Source organism: Anoplophora glabripennis, unplaced genomic scaffold (genome assembly GCF_000390285.2).
Source record: "Anoplophora glabripennis isolate ALB-LARVAE unplaced genomic scaffold, Agla_2.0 scaffold143, whole genome shotgun sequence".
In the NCBI taxonomy this organism is placed as follows: domain Eukaryota; kingdom Metazoa; phylum Arthropoda; class Insecta; order Coleoptera; family Cerambycidae; genus Anoplophora; species Anoplophora glabripennis.
Window position 1 is genome coordinate 124,496 of NW_019416225.1, and position 22,993 is coordinate 147,488.

The 22,993-nt window shown below is 32.4% G+C and overlaps 5 protein-coding genes across 5 annotated transcripts; 2 read left to right on the forward strand and 3 right to left on the reverse strand.

The window, feature by feature from the left end:
* Nucleotides 1-1,309: 1,309 nt before the first annotated feature.
* LOC108914966 (serine protease HTRA2, mitochondrial-like) lies at nucleotides 1,310-3,950 on the reverse strand. The gene is made up of 4 exons (XM_018720902.1): nucleotides 3,231-3,950; nucleotides 2,475-2,658; nucleotides 2,102-2,312; nucleotides 1,310-1,642 (listed from the first exon to the last, which is right to left on the reverse strand). Exons 1-4 carry the CDS (start codon nucleotides 3,948-3,950, stop codon nucleotides 1,489-1,491), a joined length of 1,269 nt encoding a protein of 422 aa, XP_018576418.1. The 3' UTR covers nucleotides 1,310-1,488.
* Nucleotides 3,951-4,235: 285 nt separating this feature from the next.
* LOC108914977 lies at nucleotides 4,236-6,649 on the reverse strand. The gene is made up of 7 exons (XM_018720917.1): nucleotides 6,552-6,649; nucleotides 6,057-6,334; nucleotides 5,793-6,001; nucleotides 5,459-5,716; nucleotides 5,291-5,359; nucleotides 5,139-5,228; nucleotides 4,236-4,419 (listed from the first exon to the last, which is right to left on the reverse strand). Exons 2-7 carry the CDS (start codon nucleotides 6,325-6,327, stop codon nucleotides 4,318-4,320), a joined length of 999 nt encoding a protein of 332 aa, XP_018576433.1. The 5' UTR covers nucleotides 6,328-6,334; nucleotides 6,552-6,649; the 3' UTR covers nucleotides 4,236-4,317.
* A 1,219-nt stretch (nucleotides 6,650-7,868) lies between these two features.
* Nucleotides 7,869-10,118, forward strand: LOC108914972. Its single transcript, XM_018720909.1, has 3 exons — nucleotides 7,869-7,950; nucleotides 9,456-9,612; nucleotides 9,728-10,118. Exons 1-3 carry the CDS (start codon nucleotides 7,900-7,902, stop codon nucleotides 10,111-10,113), a joined length of 594 nt encoding a protein of 197 aa, XP_018576425.1. The 5' UTR covers nucleotides 7,869-7,899; the 3' UTR covers nucleotides 10,114-10,118.
* A 1,674-nt stretch (nucleotides 10,119-11,792) lies between these two features.
* LOC108914973 (chaoptin-like) lies at nucleotides 11,793-15,821 on the reverse strand. The gene is made up of 2 exons (XM_018720910.1): nucleotides 15,761-15,821; nucleotides 11,793-14,686 (listed from the first exon to the last, which is right to left on the reverse strand). Coding segments are annotated over exons 1-2 (2,853 nt in total). The 5' UTR covers nucleotides 15,763-15,821; the 3' UTR covers nucleotides 11,793-11,835.
* A 1,148-nt stretch (nucleotides 15,822-16,969) lies between these two features.
* On the forward strand, nucleotides 16,970-22,043 carry LOC108914967 (slit homolog 3 protein-like). The gene is made up of 3 exons (XM_023454560.1): nucleotides 16,970-17,015; nucleotides 17,302-17,379; nucleotides 18,196-22,043. Exons 2-3 carry the CDS (start codon nucleotides 17,375-17,377, stop codon nucleotides 21,890-21,892), a joined length of 3,702 nt encoding a protein of 1,233 aa, XP_023310328.1. The 5' UTR covers nucleotides 16,970-17,015; nucleotides 17,302-17,374; the 3' UTR covers nucleotides 21,893-22,043.
* Nucleotides 22,044-22,993: the final 950 nt, after the last annotated feature.

Genomic DNA, 22,993 nt, shown 5'->3' on the forward strand with positions numbered 1-22,993 from the left:
GGAAGTATTCTATTGAGGAATGTTTCATAGAATTTCAAAATCAATTTCCCGGCGTTGTTGAGTACAAAATTTTTCAAAGTGCAGTTCAGCGTTGTGTTAATGTTTTTCGTGAAACGGGCAGTGTAACAAGAAAAGAAGGAAGCGGCCGACCTAAAAAGCGGACTGAAGAATTAAAAGAAAATGTCCAACAAATAATGGAAAATGCGCCAAGAACTTCTGTACGTGTTTTATCACAAATGGTGGGAGTATCAGTCGGTACCTGCCACACAGTGTTAAAAAAAGATTTGCGTTTGTTCTCCTATCGTTTAACTTGTCAGCAAGAACTTCATGAAGTTGATTTTCCGCGACGGGCTGTATTTTGTGAATGGTTTTTAAACAACTACGGTGAACTTCATAATATCACCTTTTTTTCTGATGAAGCCTGGTTTCATTTAAGTGGTTACGTAAACTCACAGAATATGAGAATGTGGTCTTCTGAAAAACCAGATAACTTTTTTGTCGAGGGCCCTCTACACGCTCAAAAAATTGGAGTTTGGTGTGCTCTCAATCGAAGGAGGATTTATGGACCTATTTTTTTTAATGGTACTCTTACTGCGCAAAGGTATAGAGAAGAAATTATCGCTCCTTTTGTTAACCAGCTGGAAGAAAACGAAATTACAAACTTTTACTTTCAACAAGATGGCGCAAGGGCACATACGGCAGGCGAGACGATGAATATGTTGAGGGAAGTTTTCCAAAATCGACTAATAAGTCTCAATGCTGAACATGAATTTCCACCGAGGTCATGTGATATTACGCCGTGTGATTTCTTTTTGTGGCCTTACCTTAAAAACACTATTTTTGAACTGCCTATTCCTGATTTAAACCATCTGCAGGCTCGACTTATAGACAAGATTCGTGAAATTAACAATACCCCGAGCATCTTAGAAAATGTCTTTAATTCTTTGAGGAACAGGTGTGAAAAGTGCTTGGAACAAGGAGGGGGACACTTTCAGCAGCTGCTTTAATTTATTGTTATAACAAGGAGGGGGACACTTTCCGCAGCTCCTTTAATTGTTTGTTATTGTTATCACGATTATTCTTTAAAATAAAGTTATATAGTCATTAACGTTATTGAAACTGACAGCTGCTATACAGCTCGTTGAGAAATGAGGTTAAGTTGGTCGCTATAAGCTACTCCCTACGTCCAATGTGTCAGAGCCAACTTCGACCACGTTTTTATTTGAACGCTCGTTACTTGGTTCACAGAAAAAATTAAGGTCACCTAGTATGTCAGCATAAGGAAAAATTATAATACCCACATCCAGACACAAGCTTGTTTTATTGAACGTCAATATTTTTTAAAAACGACTGATTAATTGATATTGGCAAACAGTACTTACAACAAATAATAAAAACTACAGCATGCGTGCTTATTTTACTTATCTAACAAATATTCCAGAAACATATCATATAAAATATTGTCAATTTATTCACTCGGCAGGAGTATTATGTGTGCAGTTTTATAATCTTCTTCTGCCCCTTGTGTATCAATTTAATTTCAATGTCCTCGTTGGGACTGGATAAAAGATACAATTCTGAAGGATCTTTTACAGCGATGCCGTTGATGTGAGTTATAATATCTCCAACTTCCATTCCACATCTGTAAAAAATTATAGATTGAGTCGAAGTTGAAAAATCTCTAAACCGAGTCTCAGATAAAATTTCCCTTCGCCAAGTCATCAAATTCTGTAACTTTGCTCTAATTTGACGTTGTATCTCTTAAGATAACCGCGATCCCAATGGTACTCATACATTTGCAGACAACAAAAACTAAAGCAATCAGATCAACTGTCCTCTTGTAGTTAAAATACGTATATTTCAGTCCCTTTACTTGAAATAAGCCTCTTTATTAACATTTTAATTACACTCTGTTTAATAAGGATTCTTAAGAAGTTACATTAGTTTATGAACTTAAAATAAACATTTCAACAAGTTTTCACATTCTTTCAATTGCAATTAGTATAGGAGTTGCTGTACCAAGACATTAACACAATTTTTGCCAACAAAACTAGCATCGAGTCGATACCAGATGAAGGTTATTTTTTATTATTTCACTTACTCTGACGCTAAAGTCCCTTCTAGGACTTTCCAGATGAAAAGGCCCTCGCTGACGTCATTTGGGATAACCTTAAACTCCTCCATGATTTCTGTCAAGAGGTCTGTCGAGATGGAGATTGTCGTTATACCAAAAAGGGTCTTCCCCAGGACTCCAGAGTTTTTTCCAGCTTTGACCCTGTACTTGCTGTTCTCTAAAAACTTCCTGACATATTCTGAAAAATAAAGATTTCATTCCAAAATCAACAACACTTTCATGGTGGATGCATCAAACGCAATCATAAATTAAAATAAAGAACTTATTCTGAAGAACGTGTATACCAGAATCGGTCCACGTTGTACATTTGGTCGAGGCGATTTAAAAATTGCAGACTTACCCACGGGAATGGCGAAGGAAATACCGGAAGTCAACCGGAGGTTGTTAATTCCGATGACATCGCCGTCTAAATTCACCAGGGGCCCACCCGAGTTTCCGAACGTGATCGAGGCGTCGGTCTGGATGTATGTCATCGAGAAATTCCTCAATCCCAAGTCTTCCGCCGGCCTGTTCACACAGCTCACCTGAAATCGATAAAAAAGCAATGATATTGGACAAAACGTGTAACAGCTTTCGCTCAAATTATTTACCATCTGAAAAAACAGTAACATTTATATAAACTTTACAAATACACATTTGTTCAGTTAAATTATATCTTATCTTTGATGAATCTTAACTTCTCCGAAAAAAAGGTATTCTTAATTTCTACTCATATCTTCAATTTTTGAGTCTTCAATGTACTTCAAAGAAAGAATAACGTTACCTAAAGATGATCTTATTTATCTATTATTGAACTATTAAGATAGTTCAGCTAATACAAGAAACGTAAATTCAATGCACTCCCATCTAGCGGAGGAAAGCACAAAGTGTTGTGTTATCCACAGTCGTCTAGAGACTGAAATTTATAAATCAATATTCGGTTTCCACAGATGCCGTAAGGCTCCAAATAATTTGGGGTATTATAAAGTGGATGAAAAACAGCAACTGCTTCCAATCAAATGACGTCCTACGATGACGATAATAATGACCTACTTTTTAGTACCTTATAGGTACTCAATTATTTTGTGAAGGCATGCATCTAAAAAAATATACTTACAATGCCAACAGTGACCGAGTTACTCAGAGATAAGGGACTTCCCAAAGCTATAACCCATTCTCCAACCATGGTATCTCCAGGTTTCGCAAACTGAAGGCTTGGTAACTTCCCCGGACACTCCAGTTTCAGCAGCGCAAGATCAAGATTCATATCAGCATCTTCTACGTTCACTTTATACGATGAACCATCCCTCATGACCGCTGTTATGGTGGACTGAGGCTTATTCAGCACCACATGGGCGTTGGTAAGGGCCCACCCGTCCTCGCTTATCACGAAACCCGAACCGTTCGATGTTATGATGGGTTCACCCGTCTCCAAGTCTTTCCTGTAAGGATCCCGGATTTCTAGATAGAACACAGCTGGCGCGCACTGCTTCACCACCTTGTTTATGAAGTTGTACTTCTCCCTGATCGTGTATTCTTTGTCTCTGGGATCGATGACTTTCATTGAAGAAGTGCCTTCGAGCAATTTGTTGATCTTGCCCTTATTCGTTTCTTGGAGGGTGGCTGATGTATTTTTCTCATCTTGACCTCCTTTCTTGATCAGAAAGTAAGACGTTACTAGAATAGTTGCAATACCTGCTGTCCCGAGGAGATTGATCTGTCGAATTTTTCTCTCCTGGGGAGAATTTTCGAATGAGAATGGCCTTCTGGTTAGGGTTTTTAAGAAGTTTTTGGTCAGGACTCTGGTGCTCGACAGTTTTAGAAGTGAAAGGCTCATAATTTGAAGGTTATTTTATATTCCACATATTAATTTTGAATAGTTTTCTTGTAATTAATACTAAATTCAATTCATTGCGTATTCCTGGACACTAAAAATTTTGACATTGATTCTTGACTGATTCTGTCAAAACAGTCAAATAAAATTTATCTCAAACGAAATTAATTATGCCAATGTTAATACAATAAATGACAAATATTGATATACCTATAATACTTCATTCATTTTGGGATTTAGGAAAATTTAAGTGCCACAAAAACAACTCTTTAAATTTATTTGTTTGTTCGAAACTGTGATACACATTCAAATACATTGCTCTGGTGTGAAAGAGAGGAAAAGATAACTTTCGAAATATAATTTAAACATATTATATCATAGATTGCATAGCTAACGTCGCATTGGCATCCTCTATTGATGTATCATCAAACTGCAGTGCTACTAGTAGATATGTAATAATATTTCCAGCTATCTAAAAAAGAGAGAGTTTAATCAATCATCTGTCATTGTAAAAAACAGTATATTGTTTTATTAGAATTAAAAGTGTCACTTTTGTGGCGATCTGAAATTTTAGAAAAAGCTAATGCGGCTACTGCAGGCATCATTCCGGAGATGTCAAAATACAATACTATATACAACAAAGAACTGAAGGAATCTCAAGATTGGAAAATCAAAGAAGGGGTGAAAGGTGTAAATGAAGATGTCTTGCTGGTTTATTTTTTCAATTTAAGTGAGAAATTAGCTCCATCCACATTGTGGACTAAATATTCCATATTGAAGTCAACTTTGAGAGTTTACAAGAACACTGAAATTTCTAAATTCGGAAGACTAGTGGCATTTCTAAAATCTAAGCACAAACGTTTTCAACCAATGTTAATGTTATATAAGTAGGTAAATTGTAAGTTTGTAGCATGTTAGGTTATTTGTTAGTATTACTATTTCAAATTGGTTTTCTAATAAAAACTAGAAAAATAAACCAAACATTTTGATGACCTCTATAAGTTACTAGTGGGTTATAAGTTATAACTTGCTAGTGACTTATGACTTATAACTCACTAGTGACTTATAGGCCACATTATTCCTTTAAAACCAAAGAAATTATAGTATCATTATATACAAGTGTTGGATAAATGAATTTTAAATGTATAATATTAAGAATAGTATAGTATAGTATCAATTAAACATGCTCACTGGGGCAAGAAGCCAAGGGCCAAAGTTGACAATCCCCCATGCTGTTAAATAAGCTTTTTTATCATTCCATTGCATCATCAGTGTCTGTATCTGAAAGAAATACGTATATACCATATTACTAAAATTGAGCAAGCAGTTATAAAATCACTAACCTGTTGTTGAACATGGGAAGGTAAATTTGTTATGCGAATTCTCTGTAGAGTCTTAAGAGGAAGAAGACTCTGAAAATAAGAATTTCCAGGATGATACAGCAATAATTTCGTAATAATAATAGCATACACATACAGTTTCTAACAAGTAGAAGTAAATTCTGTACTTACTTTCGTGTGAAAGCGCTGTCCCAAAATCATGTACCCGATGATTTTTACTAATCTGTAGAAGAGTGACGGAACGTAGTAGAGTCTTGAGCTTCTGGTCGTGTATCTGTCTATGGTGAAGGTAATGTAGCGATAGAGATAATAAATCATGGTGTACAGACTAGAGCAATGTCCTATGAGAAGCTGGAACCCAGTGCAATAATTTATTTCGCTCACTACACTGAATATCTCCAAGTGCATAACAGCTAGACGGTCTAGAGACTACAAAAGAAAGTTCATCATTTATCTGTTGTGGTAGCCCTGTATTTACCTTCTCCGATATATCCTCTTTCTTTACCTGAGTCTCCTTCTTCGCGGTCGGTGTCTTGATGTAGATAAGACCACAAGAATCTTTCTCACCACCCATATTCTCAATTGTGATGGCCACCGATTCAGCCAGATATTCAAATTTTGCTTCGACTAGTACCACAAACATATACACTATGGCAATCTCTACCGTTGGAAAGACTACTGTAATTCCTCTGACCAATACAGCAATGGGAGATCCTACAAACGTTATTTTAGATGCAACGTGACGCTAATTTGTATAAAAACAATTTACCTAAACAAGAGCAGCTCATTGAGAATAGGCCTGACTTAAAGGTTGACAGGAAAAGCGCGCTGTGGAGGAATGAACCAATTTTTACACCAAGATACAGCAGGACCAGCAATGTAACGCGAGTTACGTTGGTTTTTAGTTCTTTGTCTTTGGCTATGGAGCTGTCCAATTTGGAAAGTTTTTCGAGGATTCTGCACACCCTTTTACTTCTCATCACTCCTATTAGTAATGTTACCATGGAATCCAAATCAGTAATAAAATAACCCATTGTCATTAAATACCTTAAAAATGAGGGTTATACAAGTATAGCCAAAAACTTGATTTTTTTATACATATAGAGTGTTCTGCTTAAGAACTAGCCACTAGTCATTTATTCGATAAACATTCATGATTTTTTGGTACAAAAATTGGAGAAATTTTGCTACAGTTGTATATTTTTTACCACCAGTTTTTGACACAAACAGAACACTAAAAAAACTGGTTTCTTGTCTTACTCACCAGTCAGTGTCTTTGTAGGATTTGTCCTGTGAACAGTACCACCGGATTGAGTAGACAAAGAAAAAATACGCAAAATAAACAATCTGGAGAACAACGGAATAAGCAATCACATAATTCGACGTTGCGAAAGAACAGCCCCTTACGCCTTTTCCCGGCAGGGACCTTATAGGCAGGATTCCTGCTGTGCGCGCCAAAACCAGAATATGTTTGGAGATTTCACACAGGCATGGGTAACTTTCGCTGCGTTTAGGCATGATACTGCTTCGTTTTAAATAGCGTGTCAGTGCCATGATTTGAACCCGCAGGAAGTTCTTCATGACTGCGTGGAAAATATTAATAACTATATTCAATTACCCTAATGTTTGCGTAGGGGTGGCATACTGAAGTAATATTAATACGTGTAAGTAAATATCTACTGTGTCTAATATTTATTAAAGTAGTAGTACTACAGTGGATTCTAGGGAGGATTAGTATAAATTCCCGTCAAGTATGCTTTTTCTTAATATATTCTTTCTTCAAAATATTCGTCATCAAATAGAGAGATGCCAACTGCAAAATAACGTAATTATAAACTAGATATAGATGACTGATTACAGCTATTGAGGTATATTGTCCCAATAAATAGATAATAGTCTAACGATCAGTACAATACCAAAGTACCATTGCACTTCTTTGTTTAAAACATGCGAAACAACATTAGGAGTATATGCATCAAAATGATATTTATCTTCAAGAAAATTGCAGCAAAGTACTACTACTTATTGTAGAACCCTGAATACAGAGAGTATTTTTGGGATAGTTTCTAGAAAAGGGACACGCAGTGTCTACAGTATTCACTGTGAATTTGTTTCGACCCTAACTTGCTTTATGACCTAGTCAACGTGATATTTTCTTAAATATACGAATGTATTTTAAACTTTATATTTACTGAATCCTACGATTATAAAAGTAGGTAGACGAAAACTTCAATTGCACACCTTGTATTTATTACCATTTCAATATTGGAACTAAGAGAAAATGACTTATCCATTTGTATTATTGCATCTACATATATATATTTATCAAACACATACACACATATTGTCAAATATAAAGTAGGTACTCTTCATTTTCCATAAAAATTATCGAAATTGCTTTTTCCAAGTAATATTGTTAATAATAGAGAGATATATAGAAAGAGAGTACTAGAATAACAAGATATTTACAGCAATACAGAAATTTTTATGTACCGAATCAAAAATGTGAAATCTTATCAGCTTCATATTCACCTTATCCGAGATTAGATAATCTTTATCTGTCATTATCGACAATGGCTATTCTATTTTCGGTGCCAAATTGTACAGTCGAAATGTTGTTCTACATTTTTTTAACGACTGTGGGAATTTCCTTAGCATCAACAGTAAGTACAGTTTTTTAATAAGCTTTTCCTACTTTAAAGAAAGCGTCTAAATAAGAACGAATCGATTTTAATTAACCCCCATAGCAAATTTCCTTTTTAGTTATTTGTTTTTTTTAATATTACCACTTCGATAGTTGTTTTTTATTTATCATACTTTCTATCCAATTGTATAAAAAAGTACAAGCAAACCCAAATTGTTCATACTAGAATTGTATTATTTATTGGCTTTTATTCGTTATTTTCTCAAATATGAATGAATGATAAGGAAATTATATTAGAATGGTTTGTTGTTTAAATAATAAAACAAAAGTGATAACAAAGGCCAAATTCCGCCTTTGATTCCGATTGTTGTTCAATTGGCTGTTAAGGAAGTTTTTTGTTTTGTTTTCTTAGCACTGATAAGTCAGTCCCAAATCTGTCATTATTATTGAGCCGATAACAAAAGTGATTACTAAATACCTTTCTATTTATCCATTTTAATTCGTTAAGTTTTTCATCTAATTGTAAAACACTAAAATAATCTGTGTCGAAGTTTCTTTCTTTTTTATTAAAACCTCATAAAAAATGCTTAGGTCGACGCAAGATGTGCGAAATTTTCACTGAATGTCTAAGGAATCACGCTGTCCATATATTTTTTTTAATTGTGACATTAATACCCTGTCTCAATGAAAATGGCATAAGAAAGCTCTATTTTTTTAGCACAAAAAAATCTTCCTCCAAAATCTTTTGAATAGCTGCGAAAAGGTTTTCTTGATGCGGACTGATTCCAGTTTTTTCAGTAAATATGGCAAATACTTTAAATTGTTATGAGACATAAGAATGTCCCCTATTTTGGTGCAAGAATTACATATACTATAAAGTTTTAAATTAGTTTTTTGTTTGTTCACTGCCATGATTTAATTGTAAGCAATTAGAAGCTAGAGAAAATGACTGTCTACGTGACGTATAGCGCAGACGATTTTGACATCACAAGCCTAAGCCTACTTGATTGCAGTTATGATTTTTTAAGAATCATTGATAAACTGCTATTGACATCACTCTTCTACAAAAACTTACTTTCCTTCTATTTTAGTAATACTAAGTGAATTGTATTGCAAAGGTAAATATTTGAATTCAAAAATTAAATGTCTGATTTATTACTAAAGTGAAAGGAACGTGTTGTTTTTATGTTTTCGGAATTTTCATTTCCAAAACGAGCCATTTTTGAATGTAAAAAAACGCGTGAAATGCGATTAAATTATGTGACGTTTAAGAAGAAAAAAATATGTCATGCACCACAAACAATGTCTACCTGTCAAGCCAATTTTATTTTGGCGAAATAAGTTTCAAAATGAAACATGTCAAATTTTTTAAATAAATTTTTGTTGTAAAATTTTCTTACCAAATCCCCACGTCCTTGAATTAATGTCCGGAAATTTTTCCTCAATCGCGCATTTTTCTAGAAAATTTTCCCTCGCCTGCGACTCGTCCATCGGAAATAATTCAAGTGAAAATATTACTTACAGGTGGATTATGAAGACTATGGGATTTTAGGCCCTCCAATTTACTTTGAAAAATCTGTGTACAGGGCAAAAGTTGTCGACCGTGCCATCGAACTGTTAGATGGACCAATAACTCTACAAAATTGCTATCCATATAACTTCAACGTAGTAGCGATTGCAGGTAAACATAAAATTTATTCTTCAAGCTCAGAGCAGCAATTTTATTCGTTTAACTTGACTTAAATTACCATTTTTGCAATCACAGAATGATAAAATAACTCACCCATTTTTTGCAGATGAGGGTAAATATTTCACAGTGCCCGACATCGGCCCAGGCTGTAACTATAACTGTTCCATTTGTTTTTCCGCATTCGTGAGAGAAAATGTCAATCCAAGCGAAGTACTCTACGACACCATAACTCTGGAGGTTCACAGCGAGTTCTACGGAATCTCCAGTACGACTATAATAATCGTGTACTCGTCGGAATATGACCCGTATAAGTTAGTTTACAATATAAACGGGACAGAGTACGTCATTTTAAACTACTTCTATTTCAAAATATTCCTTTTCATAATAATTGTAACCGGCATACTTTTGCTTGTCCTGGAGATTAGGGAAATAATTCTCAAGCACAAGGACAAAGAGTACGCCCCAGTTAATGACGAAGTAAATTATATTTAAGGAGATTTTATTTTATTTATGTTAACAACTGACTTAGAAATTAGGATGAATCGGCAAGATCTGCTACAGCATATTTACTTTTTCTTGTTTAACATTCTCTTGATGCGTAGAAGGCTTGATATCATGTACCTGCGTTTTTCGCCGTATCCATAGGCCTGGATCTCTTTCAGCCGCTGCTTCATCCTCCTTAGAGCAGATCTGGCCCTATTTCGATAATCCGTAATTTCCTCCTTACTCTCTTTCTTTATTTGTAGCAAAGGATTTAATATTTTGGGGTAACTACATGGCAAGCTTTTGTTATGGATTATAAAATTAAAATAAATGCATCTAATGCTCGTGAGAAGTGACATTGACATGACACAAAGATAGAGGTACAGACACAAAGCAGTTGGGATATGTTAAAAAAAATTGGTTTACTCTGAAAACGTTCTTTTCAATCAGACAAAAATAAACTTTTAGGTTTATTATTTACTTCGAAACAGAAGTCCCTAATTACACACTATTTTTTCTTATCTCCTTTTATCCTTCTCCGCATACGTTTTTTCTTTAACTGCACGTGTCTCTGTTTTTTACCCTGTCCTCCGTAGCTTAGTATCCTCTTAGATACCTGCTGTAACGCATTTAGACCTTCTCTGGTGGTACTTTGATCATCTGCAACTTCTTCTGACTTACTGTCCTTTTTCATGCGCGGGGCAGGCTTCTTTGGAGCTCTCGCGTAATTACGGACCAAACTTTTGGTACACACTGACAAATAGGAAAAAACTTTTCTCGAAAATATTGACACTGACATATTACGCGTATTCTGCTGCTGAAAAATTTTTATTTTGCAATGTAAATTATAATGAAATGTCATTTTTTTAATCCATAAAACGAAATTTGTTATTAAATTTGTAATGATAGTACAAGCAATTGTAAATTTTCAAACAGGCTAAATAAAAGTAATACTCATTATTTCCAGTTCAAATAATTTATTTCATAATTAGTGTCCAATAATTTACCACTTGATTTTATTGCCAAAAATAGTATTTTTCTCATATAAACATTGGAGCTACGCCCCCTTAAATAGGTCCTCAAAAATCCGTTCCTGTTTCCGACTCCAATTTACCTTTAATTAATTTTTTATAAACATTTGTATGCAAAAAACGTATTTTTTTTAGTTTTTTTGGTTATAAAACCTAAACTAACGAAGCAATCTGATTGCTATAGACAATTTGTAGATAACCGAATTACGAATAAAACGAGAGGTCGATCAATCCGATCGGATAATTAGAAACGAAGAAAACCCAGAAAAACAGCAGAAAAGCAGGCATTGTCGGATAATTAGTTTTTGCACAATTGGAATTTTAATTTTTTGGTGCACTATTTCGCAATATTTCTGGATGCGTTGGAGGTGGTCCGATTTTAATTTTTCAGCCGAATTTTAAAAGTACTAATAATACTACAAAACAACAATAATATATTTTAAACTGAGCTTCTTATTAATAGATGGCGCAACTAAAGCAGTCATAATATATAACGTCTGTCTTCTAAGTTTGTTTCACTTATTTAATATTTTGTAATAGAATCTAATTAAATAGAAAAGAAAAAGGAAAACTGTTTTATTACAAAAAAATAGATACATTTACATCCACCTGCTCTAATTCATTCATTAATTCCAATTAAAAACATTAAGTGCGGTGGAAAGTATGCAAAAATAAAAATATATGGTTAATCTATGACACGTTAATAATTATGTAAGGTCTGTTCAACAATTTCGGGAGGGCAATACACAAATTTGCATAAATCTACACACCCTACACCGTCTATATTATCGTTATCGAACACCGGTCTATCTGGCTTGTATCCGATACTCCTGTTATTAAAACTTTCTATCATATAAGAGAGAGTATCGCATTTCCACTTGTTGTAAGATATTCCTACGTACTTGATTTTCTTCAAATTTACCAGAAACCTTCTAAAATCGAACTGTTTCAGGTGATTTCCATCGAAACGGACGGTCTGTAATTGCTTCAATGAAAAGAATATATCCACATAATCCAGATTAACCAACTCATTATCAGACAAATCCAACGATTCCAAGCTCTGCAAATTCGAAAGAGCGCCGGTTTTTAAAAGTTGTATCAAGTTGTTGCTTAAATTTAAATCTTTCAGCGTTGTTAAATATTGGAAAGCTCCTATAGGTATATCCTCCAAGTTATTCCCTTGTAAATGTAGACGTAACAGTTTCTTCAGACCAGAAAATGATTTCATGTCTATTGAAGAAATATTGTTGTGTTCCAAATGGAGATCCAACAAACTGCTCAGGCTTCCAAATACCAATTGGGATTCAATAGCAGTTAAACTGTTATTTTGCAAGTATAGAACCTCCAAAGACTTCAATCCAACGAATGATTTATCATCACACATACCAATATTAGAACTAGATAAATCTAAGGTTTTCAAAGACTCCAAACCGTAGAAAGTATCTCCTTGCAATTCAGTCAAATTGTTGTTATTCAACAGCAAGGTTTGAAGCTTTGTCATACCATCAAAAGCTTTTTCCTCTAGATGCAGCAAAGAAAGCCTCGAAAGATCCAGGTGCCCTAAAGACAACAAATCCTTAAAAGTGTGTTGCTTTATAGTTTTCATATGTTTAAATAACGACTGGGAGTCTAAATATTTCAATTTGAAAAGATTGTTTAAAGCACCAGTCGCCACATACGAGTGACTATTACTGAAGTGAAGTTCCATTAGGTTGTAAAGACCATCGAAGAAATTGCTCTGCAAAACATCGATTTTTGAGTCTTTTATATGAAGGTATCTGATGTTAGAATTCAAGATCTGACTGGATTTAAAGATTCCTTTGAGGGTTATGGAAAGGGTATTCAATTTCAGCCGACTTGAGAAAGGGTTTAAGGTGGTAATATGGTTCCCTTCAAGACGGACAGTCCTTAGGTTGTCCACATCGATAAACAAGTAATGGGGAATTATAGCTATATTATTGTAACTCAAGTCAATCGTTTCAACGCGAGATAAGTTGTAAAAAGCGTATGATTCTACGTTACGCAAGCCCAGTTTAGACAAATTCAATTCCTTCAAGTTACTTAGATTAGTGAAAGCATTGTTCCGGATAGTATCAATTTTATTCCCCTTCAAGATGAGTCTTCTAATCGGCAAATTGTTGAAACTATTCGCTTCTAAAATAAGAAGCTTGTTGTAGGCTAGTGTTAAATGTTGTAGTTCATTTAAATCTAGGAAAGCTTCTGGTTCAATCCTTTCAATAAGGCAACGCTCCAAATTTAAGAAGACTAGACCACGACAGTTAACAAACGAGTGGTTCTTCATGACCTTGAATAAATTAAACGATAAGTCCAGTTCCTTTACGTTGACCCCATCAAAAATATCATTGACGATTTCTAACTTATTTCCTTTCAAGCGTATCACTTCAGCCACCAAATTTTCAAATGCTGAGCACTCAATTATTTCTATATTAGAACTAGAGAGGTCTAAAATCCTTATTGATGAATTCAGGAATACTTTGTTCTTTATCAGAGCTATATGATTGCTGCTTAGATTTAGAGAAAAAGTTCGAAGGTTTTTGAAGTAGTGTGGGGATATGTCCTTCACAGAGGAATTTGACAAGTCTATCCTAGGCTCGTATGGCCAAAATTTAAAAAAGTTATCAAAGATGTTTAACGTTGATCTGTTTAAAACTTCTATTTTACTATTCTTTAGAAACAAGTGTTGTGTAGGTATAATGTTAATGTTACCAAAGTCCAAAAAAGTTGTAGACGATGATAGATCCAACTCGTCTATTTTTACAATTTTATTTACTCTTAAGTGGCTGACATTAGTTGCAGAGAGACCAAGAAACTTTTTATCGTTCCGAAGTAGCACAAGAGACTTCAGTTCGTTGTGGCTAAGATTTAACAAGTGAAACGCTAAATTTAATTCAAGTTCACTAAAAGCTGTGATTTTGTTGTGGCTCAGGTCTAATTCATATATTTTAAAAGATTCTTTCGACGGAATTAAGGTTTCGATTCTGTTATGAGTAAAATTTAGATGCTGCACTCGAAAGACTCTGCAAAAATCTAAGATTGAAATTCGGTTGTAGCTGAGATCCAAACGTAGGAGGTGTTTGAGGGTTCCAAACACCTCGTCTACGTAGCTGATGTTGTTGTTGTTTAGAATCAACACCTCCAAAACAGGCGACAAACCGTGGACGAAAAGAATATTGTGTAATTTGTTGTAACTTAGATCTAGACGTCTCAGATCAGTAAGTTCTTGGAACGCTTTATTATCTATACTTTCCACTGAAGAACTTTTTATAGTTAGACACGTTGTCGTGGAGTTTTGTACAGATAAAGGCAAGTTGGGAAAGTGTTTTATTTGGTAGAAAATTGAGTCCTCCAAAGTAATTGTTAGAGATGAAGATATATTATCTGTCTTACATGACTGCGCGTAAAAAGCTTGTATGAAATTTGTGTAGTTTGTATCTCTACAGGACAATTCCATTGTTGTAAGTATGCAGTACCCTTTGACGAAAAACGGATTTAGAGCAAAGGTCAAGAATGTAAGAATTGCCTTCACGTTCCTGAAATATAAAGTTAATGATGTGTCAACTGTATTTCTTTCCCTTTGCTTGAATATTTCTTGTATAATTAGTAATAATTAATTAATTGGGTAATTAATAATAAATTAATTAGTTTTAGAAGAAAATAACGTTTTCTTATATACTTTGAAATAAAGTATAGAATGAGTTACTGCCAAAAATAACAAAAGAAATAAAAAGAATAACAAAAGTTAAAAGAAATGTTGATTGGAAAATATATAATACAAAATTCTGTAACTTTTGTCTTAGTGTTTGTAAAAGTCCGAAATATTTTCCAAGACACAGAGTGTTTAAATTTTAATTTTTTTTTATTTATTTTTATTAATTATGTCAAAGAGTTTTAAAGATATTCACTCGAAATCTGATGGTTGTATTTTATTTAAAAATATTAACAGCAACCTTCTAGATAATGTATAAATAGAAATTAAAAAATTAAAAATACACAACTTGCAATGAAACATGTTTTATTTTTTTCCTCAAAAACGGTGCATCCTACGAAAAAAATTGGAGTGACCAATTTCATTCATAATTGATGGAGGATTTCTAAAAAAATATATAAACTGGAAAAAGTCAGTGGCGTTTCATTTTTTTATTAAAAAAGGTTGTGGTATTCTCGCACGAACGCCACTGGTGCAAGTAGAAATATTCGGATCACTCCAAAAAATGCGCATTAATCCCTCCAAAGCGTTTTTCAAATTTCGAGTCAATATCTTTAAAACTCTTTGAAATAATTAATAAAAATAAATAAAAAATTAAAAAGCACTTTGTATCTCTGAACTCTTTTTCACAAAATAACTTCGGCAACCACCCCCTAAATATTTCGCACTTATTTACAAACACCCTGTATACCAGGTAAGAATTATAAAATAATAAAATACAATTTGTAAGGATTAATTATTTCAAAAATATTTTTCCCCTTGAATTAAATTAAATAATTGTTTAGTGATTCATGTTGAACAATGTTCAATAAGTTGTGTAATTAAAAGCTAATATAAAATTATTGTAATTAATACAGTTTTAAATAAATATTTAGTAAAAAAAAAGTGGAGTACTTACATTTTTAACGATTGTAGAAGCACTCTTGTCACTAAATATTCAATCAGTTTATATTTCACTGCAGCTGTATGTTAACAACTTCTAATTAGTCTAAATAGTGCTTCGAATCATTTTAATGAATGTATGCGCATACTAACTCATAAAACTAAACAAACCGATATAAATTACTTAAAAAAAAACTTATTGACATCATCTCAGAACATTTTTTAAAAAACATGTACTTACTCCTATTTTTAGCTCTCGTGTTTTTTTACTCTGTTTTAAACTAATTAAACAAAATGTATTTTTTTCAATACCTTTTATAAATATGATCAGTATATTTTCCAATAAAGGCTTAATCTGTATTGCAATGCTCAAATGTGGTTTCATATATGTTGTAATTAACTTTTTTAATAAAACTTTATCAATCAGTTTGAAAAATAAAGTATATGTATAATATTCAAATCAAATAGTATTTACAATTTCAGTTTTATCTTGTGAAGTTAAACATATTCAAGGTCAAATATAAATCATTGCATCACTGTTACATAGTTACCCACTTTTACTTTATTATAAAAATATTCAACTAATTTATATAAATCATAAACATTTTTCCTGGAGCATCCTGTCAAATTGAATTACTTGAATAAATGCACATATTATAGTAATTTTTAACAAAAATGATATTCAGAAAATGTCCTACAAAGCCTAAGGTTTAATGATCCCAACTAATTCGTAAATCGTAATGTTTAGCGGGGAAATTAGACAGAGATATTAGTTATTTTTGTCATTCACAAAATAAAATCGTACTTATTAAATCTATAAGTCAAACAGTGATAAAACTTATGACAAACCATAGATCTGTTATATTTTCAAATGACAAGCGTAAGTTTTTCATAAAAAAATTATTCAAAATTTCAAATGTTTTTCTGTAATATCAATTATTACATTTTTGCTAATATGCTACTATCACAACATATCACAAAAATCAATAACGAATTTTCGTGTATATACTAAGATTACAATATTATTTTAAAAGTATTTCAAATAATAGTGATTTAATACTGCCTAAGCGTAATTTCTTTGGGCTGCTATACTGTAACAAGGTATATCGGGGAAGCACATAACTGTGGTACGGTTAAAGTACATAATCATCATATCTTTATCAGCAATATTTTTGTAGACAGTATTATTTATATATACCATTTATCGTTCTCCAATTTAGTTGCAGCGCATTCGGTAACAAGCTTGTTTCTGTGCAACATAACAAAAAAAGGTAAGTTAATTTCTATTACTAATATCAGCAAAAAGTATTAATATTATTGTTAGTAAATTTCATTTTCTAGTTTAAAATTGACAAATTTTTGTTAATTGCTGTTTGAAAAACATTTTCTACATTATTAAGTCTCTACCAAATTTTTCAAAGCGGTGTTTTTACCTGGCAAAATGTTATTTTGATAAATATTCGAGCACATATTAATTATAAGATAAAACTTTAACACTGTTAAGACAACTACCATCACAATCACTTATTTGAAAAATATTTTTTTCTAATTTTTCAGACCTGTGGAATAATATAAATAAGATAGAAGAATAAGAAGATTTTTGCTTAAGAGTTTAGACAGAGAGCTAATTATGAGGTAAGTCGTTTTATGTATTTGAAAAATTTTACATAAGTAGAAATTTTCACTAAAAATCATCACTAAAAGCAGTTCATTTTTAGTAGACGACATGAATCGCATGTATAAATGTATAGTTGACGAAAATTATTAAAACAAAAATCTTATTTTATATTTAACACATGGTATATAATATCTGTACTTGTTACTATTTATTTACTATTAGATGCTTTTTTTTCTTAGAAACATACCCCTGATTTAGCGCCAACGGGTTTTGAGATATTATCAGTTGGAAATTACTTTTCAAGAATTTTCTATCTTGATATACGAAAAACAGATGAAAAGAAATGTTTATCCGAACCTTTTCTCTTCAAAAAAGTATCTAAAGTTATTTTCTAGATGATTTACAAATGTCATTGATATGCAACGTGATACTCTGTAAAAATGGTTCTAAATCGTCTTGTAAATTTGCTAAATAACTTTAAATGTGTTTGTTGTTTCACATGGTTTAAATTTTTCTGCACTTACAATTATTAGCGACACTTTACATAGAATTTTACTTTAGTCAATTCTGTTCCATAAAATAAAAAATAACCTTTAGAATTAGCTTTGCTTTAGACTCTAATATTTTTTAGGAGATGGTGGTATTTTGAACTCGAATAATCCTTAAATTATTAACATGTGTGGAGCAAAAATTAATATTTTCTAAACCGAAATACATATAACTTTAATTTACATACAAATCACCTTTAAAAATTCATATAAAACAGTCTTTCTTTAGATCTGCTTTTTTCAGCTATTCATAATGTCTACAATTTTTTTATTTTTCTGTTTCAGAACAAGAATATTTCATCTGTTTATATTATTCTTCGCTGCTACCACCAGTCTGGGGATGCAATGCAGTTTTCATCCCGGAAAATTTTTCTGTGATGGCACCGACGAATATGATTTCATGTACCATTTCCACATGAATTATATTCCATTACGTTATAGAAACGAGAACTACGAAGTACAAATCGTCAACTCTAATTACTCAGTTATAGAAAAAATCATCAACCCGCCATTGCAACATGGAACCGCTGTAATAACCAAACTGGCAATTATAAATTCTTTCGTACGCCTGGTAAAGGAGTATGCCTTCGAGGAACTTGACCAGATCAAGGAACTGGACCTGAGCTGCAACAAAATCAGCGACATGGCGTTTGTGCTGCCAACAAGTCTGGAATACTTAAATTTGAGTCACAACTACCTCAAAGAGTTGGATTTCAATGTTTTGGTAATGAGTCGTATCGATTTTAGTTATAATTTGATTAGCGAACTGCTGCCTTCTTATCAACAACGACTTTTTTTATACGCTAATTTAAGTAGTAATAAAATTAGCGAATTTAATGAGGTGGAATTAAACTGCTTTTTCCGTTCATTAAATCTTAATGATAATACGTTAAATAGCATTACCTTAAAAAGTTATGAGAATACAGATTACAGCGTAAAAATAAGTCACAATCAAGTAAATTCTATAAAATCTGACAACTTTAGGGTAAAAAATCTTGAACTAACACAATCAATTTTCCCGTTGCCCCTCACATCTCGTGGCATATTTATCAACACCATGTACATCACAGATGTACTAACTTTGAAAGACAACATAATACCTGTATTGAACACAGGTACAATAAATATAAATAATGTAAAAGCAAATTCATGGAATTATGAAGAAAAACCTAAGATAGATTTTTCAAATTCATCCATATCAAAAATCGAGGCATATTATTTTTCGGAATCAAGATTCCCTTTAGTAAACCTGAGCTTCAATAATTTGGAGAATTTGAGCAATAATGCATTTTCTGGAAGTTATATTCGTAAACTAGATCTGTCTTTTTCCAATATTACTCTCATAGAAGCCTACGCTTTTTATGACTTAGAAGCAAACTCAATTAATTTAAGAGGGAACAAATTAACAGTCGTTGACTATATTTGGAACAGTGTAACAGTTAATGAAATAGATCTGTCATTTAATTTGATAAATAAGATAAATAGAAATGCATTTCTTGGTTGTATTTCTCTACGTTCTTTAAATTTATCCTATTCCTCAATACAGGTTATTGAACCAGATGCATTTTATGGGCTAAATGAATTGACAACACTAGATTTAAGAGAAAATAAATTGTCAAGATTACTTAGTAGTTCATTTAACGATCTGCCGTTAACAACATTGGAACTTACGGGAAATAATATAAAATCTGTTGAAAGTAGCTCCATTAATAACCTTCCAAATTTGCGAATATTAAATCTTTCTACATCCGGCATTACAGATTTAGACGGAACTGCGTTCACCAGTTTAGGCAGTTTAGAGTTTTTAGATTTAAAAAACAACAATGTGAGAGTTTTAAGCAACCTTACTTTTTCCGATCTACCTGTTCAAAACATAGAATTATTTGGGAATCCAATTAAGTCCGTTGGCTACAAAGCTTTTAGTAACTTAACTCACATACGATCTATTAACCTTTCTAGCTTTGGTATTGAAAATATGGAGGAATATGCATTCTCAAATTTGGAAGGCTTGGATTTTATTGATCTGCGTAATAATAATTTGACGCTTTTACAAAACCACACATTTTCTGACTTGTCTGTAGAAAGCATAAAACTGCAGGGAAACAAAATTAAATCGATAGGTTACAAAGCATTTAATAATATTCGTTATCTTCAACTTTTAAACCTTTCCAACGTCGGTATTGAAACCTTGGACGAAAATGCTTTTTCGAATATAAACAGTTTAATAGATTTAGATTTAAGTAACAACAATTTGACGGTTCTAAGAAGTGGTACATTTTCACACTTATCTGTCCGAAATATATATTTGCAGGGAAACAGAATTCGTTCCATAGGTTATAAAACTTTTAATAAATTATCTTACTTAGAAGATCTTAACCTTTCAAATTTAGGTATTGAACAGATACACGAAAGTGCATTTTTCGATTTGAATAGTCTGAAGAGTATAGATTTAAGTCATAACAATTTGACAGAAATAAAAAGTTACGTTTTTTCCAATTTAACTGTGCGTAATATACATTTAAATGGCAACAAAATCACCTTTGTACATAGCAAAGCTTTTTATAACTTATACAATTTAAATATCCTAAATCTCTCAAATTGTGGCATTTCAAATTTATCGAAAAGATCCTTTCATCTTTTGCCTAGTATCGAGACAATAGATCTTAGTAGAAATGGAATTAGTGTCTTAGAAAGTTTTTCATTTGATGATCTACCAGTAAGATTTCTAAACTTAAAAGAAAACAATATAAGAAACATACAATCCAGAGCTTTTCATAAATTAAATCAACTAGAGCAAATTTATCTTAATGGATTGCATATCTCCAATTTAGAGCCGCTATCGTTCGACAATTTACCCAACCTTGAGTTCGTAGATTTAAGCAACAATGAAATGTTTGTACTTCCAGAAAATCTCTTTCATGAACTACCAAACCTCAAGACAATCGACTTGGATGGGAACAGTATAAAAAATACAAGCGCCTTCGATAACGGTCTTCAGCTAGAGGAACTGAGTATAACTTTTACAGGGGTGGTTCAAACTAAAAGTATCCCAAACGTGTATCTAAGAAAATTGTTTATAAAAAATTCAGACATAGTAGAACTGCAGAAAGATTCGTTCATGGGTTCATTCAATTTAAACGAGCTGCACTTTCCTAATACAAACGTTTATTCTGTGCAAGGCAGAGCCCTCAACGGTCTTTTTAATCTAAACTTCTTGGATTCTCAGACACTGTTCAAACATGTTAAAATTTTAAGGAACGAAACATTTTACGGTTTAACGAGATTACAGAGCTTAGACTTGTCGAATCTTCACCTGAAAACCATAGAACATGACGCGTTTCTATCTCTGTACAACTTAAATATTTTATTTTTGGATAACAACAATATTTCGCACCTGAAGACCGGCATTTTCCGTTATCTATCATCATTGACAACCTTAAAATTGTCTCACAACAAAATTTCGATATGTCAGTCCAATTTATTCGAAGGTTTGGAGAATTTAAATGGCCTGTTTTTAGAAAACAATGACTTAAAGACATTAACCAGTTTGTCGTTTAGTGGGTTAAGCAATTTAGAAGAACTGCATTTAGAAAGCAACCAAATCCAGTGGTTGCCTAGGAAAGTATTCTCTCATCTGACAAACCTCAAGAGATTGTACCTTAACGATAATATTATGACAGAGATACAGCCTCATTACTTCAGTAATCTCGAAGGACTGGCTAAGCTGTCCTTACAGAATAATAAAATAAAACACATTCCCGCCAAAGCTTTTAAACATTTAAAATTGTTAGTGGAATTGTATTTAGATAACAATAAAATAGAATCGGTTGAAGCAGGCGCGTTTTCTGATCTGCCTAATTTGTTGGTACTTACTACTTCAAATAACACAATATATTTTGATTATCAAGTCAATAACAGAGACCAATTGCAAATATTGCCTGACACAGACTCATACGTGTATGAAGACCATGAATCAAATTAGTTACCTACGTGTATCAAGAATGATATGAAATTTAGTTACATCTACATAATTCTTTTTTTTTTTCTAGTGCTATATATTTGTGAAAAATGTATTGTTATTTTACCAAATTGTAACATATTTTTAATAGTCAATGTACTTTTTCTGCATTATTCTGTTGTCTAATAACATTTTCTATTGAATTAAGTTCAGTATTTTTAATATATTTTCGTCAATGAAACCAGAAAAAAATGTTAGTATCCTGAAAATATTATAATTTGGGGGAAAATTTATAACCGAACTTAACTAAATGAGATATCGATAATCCAAGAGCATGTGGTTACATATGAGGTTGTGAATAATGCAATGCTGGAAACCGCATATCACTAAATATCTCCATTAGTATATAATTCAAAACCTCGTATGTCAGTCCAGTGAGTCTTTTTTTTTGAGTTAAATTTTCAGGGTGTACTTCCAATTTTTAAATAAGATTTGGCACTTCCAAACCCCAAAGAATTCTCATTTTAGCAGGTTTATGTTAAGATTGCAAGCATTATCCGATAAATAAAAAAAAATAAATCGGAATAATTTCAAAAAATTTTAATCTAAATAAAGTCAAATGTGCTTTTAATTGCTTTTTTATTCAGTTATCTATTCTGTTCCAATCTGAAAGGCCAATTGAGCTGTGATAAAATACATCGTACAACAATCTCTGGAAAAATATATAAAACAGAATATACATGATACGAACTATCTCAAGACAAAAAATTTCCGTGATAAAAGCCTTGGATATTGGCTGACTTGTTCTCACTACTTAGATATATTATTATTATAATTATAATTAATATTAATTAAGCATAATTAATATTGATTACTTATAATTAATTTTGTGGTCTGTGTTTGATGTTTATGCCATAATTTACTTCCTCTCATAATAAATACAAGACATTTTCCTATGAAATTTATCTTCAAAAATTTTAATATTCCAAATTTTTGTTATGAAATTTTTCAGGGTGTTCGGATTTAAAATGGGTCGCTCTGTACATATTATGCTTTATGTAAAAATACGTAATTCATTCAACATTTTTGTAATAGCCATTAACTCGATCCCATTATTTTGATTGT